The sequence below is a fragment of the Ailuropoda melanoleuca genome, chromosome 6 (assembly GCF_002007445.2).
Source record: "Ailuropoda melanoleuca isolate Jingjing chromosome 6, ASM200744v2, whole genome shotgun sequence".
NCBI lineage: Eukaryota > Metazoa > Chordata > Mammalia > Carnivora > Ursidae > Ailuropoda > Ailuropoda melanoleuca.
In genome coordinates, this window is record NC_048223.1 from 13134252 (window position 1) to 13142349 (window position 8098).

The 8098-nt window shown below is 51.3% G+C and overlaps 1 protein-coding gene across 1 annotated transcript in view; it reads right to left on the minus strand.

Annotated features, from left to right (window-relative positions):
* The window catches only part of EPHB1 (EPH receptor B1), a 425223-nt gene that overhangs the window by 57926 nt on the left and 359199 nt on the right, over positions 1 to 8098 (minus strand). The window contains exon 9 of the mRNA XM_034661964.1: positions 4380 to 4444. Within this exon, the coding sequence (XP_034517855.1) occupies positions 4380 to 4444 (65 nt within the window). The remainder of the gene's footprint in view (positions 1 to 4379; positions 4445 to 8098) is intronic.

Sequence of the window (8098 nt, forward strand, 5' to 3'; positions counted from 1 at the left end):
AGGAAATCATCAAATATTTTTGCCAAAATAAAAACTCACTACATCTGCAATTCCTCTTGAAATTACTAAATGTATAACTCTAGTAAATAAGATGAGGTCCTCTTTCTTTTTTCTTAATAATCCTCTGTGTTTCCCAATGATCACTGAATTCAGTTGTAAATGCCCAGGCCCCACGTGCTTTGGTCTCTGCAAGCATTTGGGGGGGATCAAGCTCACACTCCTGTTCTGTCATCTCAGTGCTCTGTCCTCTTGCCCTAGCTGGAAATTAGAGCTTTAGTCAGTCCCTGCGCACATACTCTATTTGGTTTTGCTTTTTTCAAGGCTGAAGAATAGCTCTGTGATTGTATCTGCAGTTGCCGGCAACATGGAGATGGTTACGTTAGGGTTGCTTCCTAAAAGCCCTTGACCCCTTACCAAACTCGTTTCTTCCTCTCTCCCCAACCTCCCCACTCCACCCAACTCAGAAATCAGTGAGGCATCAGCTGCTATCAGGTGTGTCGTTACATAAGCCCCATAAATACCCAGTAGCATTTCCCAAATGCAGAATCGACCGGAACTTTTCTAAGATAGATTCTCAAGCCTCCCCTGGCCTACCTGGATCATTCTGTCCAGGCAATTTTTAGTCAGCCAGCAAGCACCTTCTGTGATCTTGCTCACAGAAATCATGAGAACACACCATCTGGCTGCCTTTCCTTGGCCACAGGAAAACCACGGTCCCACCCACCCATCCTTGAACATGAACCACAGGCTTCCAGGCTCTTCATCCAAGCATCCAGCACCACATCCAGCAGATTCCCTTCCCAACTTGCCTTCCCTCTAATCTCTCTCACCCAAATCCAACCTCCCCTTGACATGCTTATTCACGTGCTCCAGGCTCAGAAGAGGGGCATAAACCAGTGCCCCAGAGAGCACACTGCTCTCAAAGCAAACACCTCTGCCATGTCTGGATGGGCTAGAGAAGGTATTCTGCCTGCAAAGATTTCTGTTATTTCTCCTTCAGCCTTTGCATCAGCTTGCAAGGAGGGCCTGGGAGGGCAAGGGCCGCCGGCCTCTCTAGGGTACCCTGTGCCCTGCCCATGGAGAAGAGAGGTGGGGCTCTGATGAATGCAGCTGGGGAGCTGCTGTCAGCTCCCTGTCACTCCCTGGGCAGGAAGTCAGAGCCGCAGTTGCTGGACACATCACACTGTGAGGGGCGTGCATGTGGACGGTTCAGGGAGAGTTCTATGCACAATGCGGATTAGACATGATTNGCTGTCAGCTCCCTGTCACTCCCTGGGCAGGAAGTCAGAGCCGCAGTTGCTGGACACATCACACTGTGAGGGCGTGCATGTGGGCGGTTCAGGTAGAGTTCTATGCACAATGCGGATTAGACATGATGGACCTTTCTGCCTCTGCAGTGGGACTGGGGGTGGGGGAACCAACAAACCACCATCCAGAACCCCTATGATTAGTCTCCACCCCGTTCTCACCTGCTCCTGATCACCGGGCACCTTGAGCCTCTGCAATATGGTAAGAGCATGGGCTCCGCAGCCAGACTTAGAGAGCGTGCCATCCCCTTCTGCCACCTAGGAGCCCTGTGACCAGCGTAAGTCACTTAACCTTCCTGCATTAATGCCTGCCTCCCAAGGGGTCGTCAGGGGTGGATGAGTCGAAGTGAGCTGCCAGAATAAAGTTCCCAATTCATGGCACAGAGTGGGCTTTCCATGACTAAATATTCCCACTCCTTCCCTGTCTTGGGCCAGACATGTCCTCCATCAGAGCCGGCAATTTTCTCTTCTGTTACAAGTGTGCTGAGCCTTGCCCCCGCTCTACAGTCTTTCAGCTGTGATTCTCTGACAGTAATAGCTTTGGTCAGAGTGATGGATGTGCATGGCAGAAAAAGCACGAAGGCAGTTCAGCGCACGAGACTATGAGTTTAGGGAACCAGGTTGCAAAGAGGAGCCAGGTTTCGGGGACTAGGTAAAAAGATCGGTTATGAACAGGGGCAAGGACACTTATAAAAGGTGAGCTGAATGAAAAAGAAGACAGCCTTCTAAAGCAGCCAAGGGAGTGAACTCTGGTTCTGCTAGGGATGGTGACCGTGCAGCTCGTCACATGTGGCGCCCTGTGCTCGGCTGCCCTCACTGGCTGTCGCAGGGCACCATTCCTGCAGACTGGGGACTGGTTTCTCTGTGCACCCTAACGACGAGGGCGGCCTCCTTCTGTTGGCCGCAGAGGTGATAGAGTCCCCCTGAAGGCTCCGGGTATGTGGAAGCATACCTCCTCCATGCACGTGGGTGCCACGTGGTGGGCCAGCAGAGCCCGCCCCTCCAGAGAGGGAGGATGGCCAGATCTCAGGCTGAAGTGGCCCAACGGGCACCAAGACGCACCTGGACTCGATGCCTGGGGACCCTCTGTACCCTGCCCAAGGAGTGACAAGGCTTAGCTTGCCTGCCTTTTAAAAAGGGGAGCTCCTTCTTAGGGCACCCCATTTTCACCCTAGGGCATCTCTAGTCTCCAAAATGGCATTCCTCCTCTTGAACCCGATTTCGCATCCTTTGCAATCAGGCTGACAGGGCCACCTCTACATGTTGCATCAAAAGAGCTCACAGGATGCTAAATCTGAAATGGACTTCACAGGCCGGAGTCAGCCCAGAGCAGGGGGTGGGCGGGGCACTGTCAGAATCCTGAGGCAGAGGCAGGGAAGCGGGGGGCGGGAGGGGTAGTGGACAAAGCCCTTCAGGTAATTCTGATGTTCTGTGAGTGGGGGAGGGGGGACCTTCACTTGAGAATCAGGGATAAATCCAAGTCTTCGTTTTTCAGCTGGGGAAGCTAAGGCCTTGCCTGGAAGGGCACATGCATAGATTAAAATACGTAAATGCATAGATTTTGTAGTGAGGCACAGAGTCAGGACATAGGAAAAGAGAGAGAACACAGTAAGGTTTCCCCTGTGAAACCAGTTACAACTGGTTAAAATGGAGGACCAGCATGGCCTGGACGAGGAAAGGAAGGCAGGTAAATGTGACTGACTGTTGCAGGAACTTAGCCCATAGCCTTAGAATGGGGCCACTTTCCCAATCCCCCATGATCTTTGTGCTGCTGATTCAACCCCTGCGGGAGAGTCTCAGGGCCTGGAAGCCCACACTGAGGCCCCATCTCCCTCCCAGTAACGGCTTCCTGGAAGAGCCGCCAGGGACTCCATCCTCTATAAACCCTTGGCCATTTCTTGGTCTTGGGTTGAAAGCACCTCCCCACCGGCACCCCCCCACTCCCACCCCAAGAGCAGAGAAATTTCTATAGAGCAGCCTTCCTTCGTACAGCCCCAGCCAGCAGGGGCTCCTCTGAGGTGGAGCCGCCAGGTGAAGTTCCTGGCCTCACTCGCCTGCCTTTGGGAACCTTGGAGAAGGAGGAGTTTGGTCCACGAGAAATTTTGCCTTTGAGCCCATGTTTGCTCCAGGAACTGCCCACCGAAGGCATGCTGAGGGGGTGTGTGTGTCCACGAGGACTGTCTTCCATGCTCACTGCTGAGTGAACAGGAAGAAAGGGGCCGGCATTGCACCGGTGGGAGGGGGGGGTTAGGTGCGATGAGGCTTCCAGAAGGAGCCTGTGACAGAGCACAGCGCAAAGTGCTGGCATGGATTTCTGAGGGCATCTGTGGAATTCAAAAGGAGTTATTTAGAAAAAGAACATGGCCGAGGATCTAAGCTTTCTGGAAGTGGGGAGGTGGCCCAACTGACCTAGGGGTTACTTTTTCAGTTCCTGCAATGTTGTAATGACACAGATAAAAGAATCACTTTGACATAGGACTTTACACTGTATGTTGGTGAGGAGAAATTTTAGTTAGAAAAATATTATATATAGGTTTTAAAAAAAGAGATGGGGAGGATAATGAGTGAGAAAACTTTTAAAGGTACTGCTTAAAAGAAAACACTTGGGAGATATCCCAACATGCTGGCCTCTTGGGCTCTGCTATCTTTTTAATTCCCTACATTCACATTCTCTGGCTTATCTGTGAATTTGGTTAACACATTCCCCAGCCGCTCAATTGGATAAGATAAGGCAGAAGATGTTAATAGAGAACCCTCCATCTTTTCCCACTGAGTCCGATTGCAGGATTCATTGACTTGCTAAACCCAATCTTTTCCCTGCATTCTGTGTCCTATATGGCCTTATCAGTGTGGCAGATAATCCACCCGCCGGGCACCCAATGAGTGCCCCCCATGGGCAGACAGCAGAGGCGGCAGGCAGCCCGCGGCCCGTGGGCACCTGCAGAGAGAGGCCGCCACAGGGGCGCTGGGACTGGAAGGGGTCCTGTGGCTGGGACCCGCCAGTCTGGCTCTACAGAGCATTGCAAGCACTCACCTCGTCTACCAGGCAGTAGGTGTGTGCTTTCTACTCACCTCGGCCAGTGCTGTAATGCTGGAGCTTATCGCTGTACACAGCCTCTTTGCTGTAAGCCCGTTTCCTGCAAGGCAAGCGAGAGGAGCTCTTTCAGCTGGGGTGCATGCTCGCTGCTCCGCTCCAGTGATGTCTGCCCAGCTCCCCTGTCCCGATGGGGGCTCACTCAGGCATCTCCCGTGGCTGGGAACTGGGCGGCTCTCACTTTCGCATTTAGCTCCTGTCCTGCTTCCTGGCCTGATCACCACGGTGGGCAGCCAGATCTGCTTTCAAGTCAAGGTCTTTCAGAGGCCAGGCAGGGCCATGGGTCCCCCATCAGAGTCGGGGGCAGAGACGCTGGGACACCCATCAGCATGCTGGCTGTACCGCGGAACAGCTCTGGAGAAGCCACTATGCTGCTTTACACAGCAGAATCTGGGCTAAGCCCTGAAGGCAGTAGCAACCCTATTAAAAATTCACAAGGCCTCAGAGCCTGCCGTTCTGCGGACTTCCTGTTTTCCTTCGTGGCTCCCCTCCTGCCCGCCTGCCTTGTGCCCTCTGCCGCGGGCCTTGGCTCTCTAACAGAGGATGGGCTGCAGTTTGAGGTGTGATGCTGTGGGGCATCAAATGCGATTTGGGAACTGTCACTCTGACGGTGAGGAGTTTGGAAAACGGATGCTGTTTACTCACAGCCTTGCCCAGCTCTTACGGAGGATTTTATCCAGGCACAGAGCAAACACATTAATCTGGCAAATTCTAGGCTGTCTGTGGATTGAGATGGAGGGATGACCTTNGGATGCTGTTTACTCACAGCCTTGCCCAGCTCTTACGGAGGATTTTATCCAGGCACAGAGCAAACACATAATTGGCAAATTCTAGGCTGTCTATGGATTGAGATGGAGGGATGACCACNTTAAAAATTCACAAGGCCTCAGAGCCTGCCGTTCTGCGGACTTCCTGTTTTCCTTCGTGGCTCCCCTCCTGCCCGCCTGCCTTGTGCCCTCTGCCGCGGGCCTTGGCTCTCTAACAGAGGATGGGCTGCAGTTTGAGGTGTGATGCTGTGGGGCATCAAATGCGATTTGGGAACTGTCACTCTGACGGTGAGGAGGTTGGAAAACGGATGCTGTTTACTCACAGCCTTGCCCAGCTCTTACGGAGGATTTTATCCAGGCACAGAGCAAACACATAATTGGCAAATTCTAGGCTGTCTATGGATTGAGATGGAGGGATGACCACGCGCTTGACAGCATGTCTGTGAGTGGTTAGGCCCCATCCAGTCTGCATGGCCTGGGAGGGGCCTGCACACACAGAGGGTCCTCCGGGGCCCAAGGTGAGCTGGTGGGAGCAGAAGCAGAGGCCTACCTGCTGCACACAATGGAGATGGCCACCAACGACACCACGAACACCACCCCGGCGGCCGCCGAGCCGGCAATCAGGGGCAGCTGCTCCCTCAGCTCGGACTTGTAGTCATCTAGGTGAAGAAAGAGGCATTAGAGTCCTTCCTGTGTGCCCTTTGCGTACCACTGGGACCCAGTGCATGACCAAAGACAGTACAAATATATATCCACGTGTACTGTGGAGTGCGGCTTCTCCGCGTCAGAGCCGGGAGCCGGCTGAAGCCAAGAGTGACCTGCAAGCGACAAATAGACAAAAACAGCTAAAACCACATGACAGCAGTGACAGAGAGACGCTCAGAACTAAATGCTGATGACAGCCCTCCCACAGCAAAGGTGACTCCCGTCTACATCCCCTCATTTGGAAGGTCTCTCTCGAAGGCCAGTCAGTCATGTTCGGGGCAAGTTTAATGGGAAGACCGAAAACCCCTGCGGGAGGGTCTCCTGAAATACAAAGGTGTTGAAACGCAGCAGAGAGCACAGATTCACGGAGAAGATATTTCCAGAATATTTGCGGCCAGGCAGCGCTGCACCAGGTGCTGTGGGGGATAAAGAAACGGCCAGAAATGGCCGAGCACTCCACAGTCCCCACTCAAGAAGAACGGGATCAAGGCTTCTGCCAAGGTTAGAACCGTGCTGTATGACGCAGGGGGAGGAGAGGTCCCTGAGTCACAGAGGCCAGCGGAGCTTGCCCAAAGCCTGGCCTTTCCGTGTGCAAGCCCTGTGCTCTTGGACAAAGACTTTAGTCCCTCTGAGCAGCAGACTCCTTTCTGCAATAAGTAAATAAATAATCAAATTATGTGAGGCATATTTCACAATGTCTGCACTATCACGGGTGCCCCAAATACTAATACTCTTTGCCCTAATCCGTAGAAACCACTTAGCCCGACTGGCACGATAACAATTGTGGTTCTTCTTTCGCCTGGTACTCAGGATGGAGGCATGTGGAGATCAAGCTTTATATGTTCTATTCCAATGAGACTTGCCAGGTACGGTAAAAAAAATATGGGCCCACCAGTTAAATTCGATTTCAGATACACAACGAAGAATGTTTTAGTCTAAGTATGCTCCAAACATTGCATGGGAGATACCTGGACTTAAATATTGTTGGTTCTTTGTCTGAAAGTCGAATATTTGGCCGTCCTGTATTTTACCGGGCAGCCCTAATGGCAATAGTTCCTGAGGCGAAGCTCCCCTTGCCCTGCATCAGAATCACCTGAGCGCAATGATTCACCATGACTATCTCCAGGCACCTCCTCAGATCTACCAATCAGAACCTCGGGGTGGAGAGCAGGACATCTGCGTATTTACCAAATACTCTGGGTGGTTCTCACGCTCCTCAGAGTTTAAGAACCATTCTTCAACTCTGTGGGTGGAGAAAGAGACCTCCAAAGACAAGGATGTTGTTCTCGAAGCCACTCCATAGACACCAAGTTTAAAGACTGAGGGTAGAGTTTCAGTTTCCCTCAGCTGAGAGCTTTCTGTAACATACGTTTAAAAAAAAATAATAATTTGGCAAAACAAACAAAAAAAGGAAATTCAAGGAACCACAGTGAAGAATCCACAAAAACATCCCTATAACTTAAAAACTTCATAAAGCAATGTGACCTTTAGTCTTTAAAACTGATTTCTAAAGAGTGAGAAGCTTCAAGAACCAACATGTTTATCTGTACAAGTGTCTTCTTCCGCTCACAGAGTTGAAGGATGACTCAAAAGTTGGGGAGCCTAAGAATCACCTGGACTAAACATGCAGATACCATACTTTATGAACGGGTTTAAAAAAAAAAAAGCAGCTAAGTCAAAACTAGGCACACTGTAGCTAATAGCAGCCTGGGGCCACGGTGGCTCTGTTGCCATGTGGTGGTCCCCTGCCCAAAGCGTGGTCTTTGACTCTGGGCAGAATCCCACAGGTCCTCCCTGTCCAATGACCCTGTCACTGATCATCCTTCAGACTCACCTCTGTGCTGAAGACAGGGCCCGAAGCCTCAGTGAACTTAATTACTACCGATGTGCGAACCTCAGTCATGAAGATAAATACTCCTGAATTTGGCCACTTACCAAAACTCTCTTACATTTAGCCCCTCTTGGGTTTATAAAACTTAACTGCCAAATGTAAAAGGAATAGTCTTCTTGGGAGAAATTTGTTACTTCTTGATTTGTCTAGCAGAATTGCCCAGAGACCAGGGCTCAGAGCATTCTGAGTTTTGGGTTTTTAATCCTGTGTACTTCCTGATGCCAAAGTGCCCATAAATCGAGAGGGTAAGTGAGGTGCAAAGAGGGGACAGAGTCCTTCAGGAACAGGAGACAGCCTGCATTCTTTTCATACCGGCAGCATTATTAATCTGAAT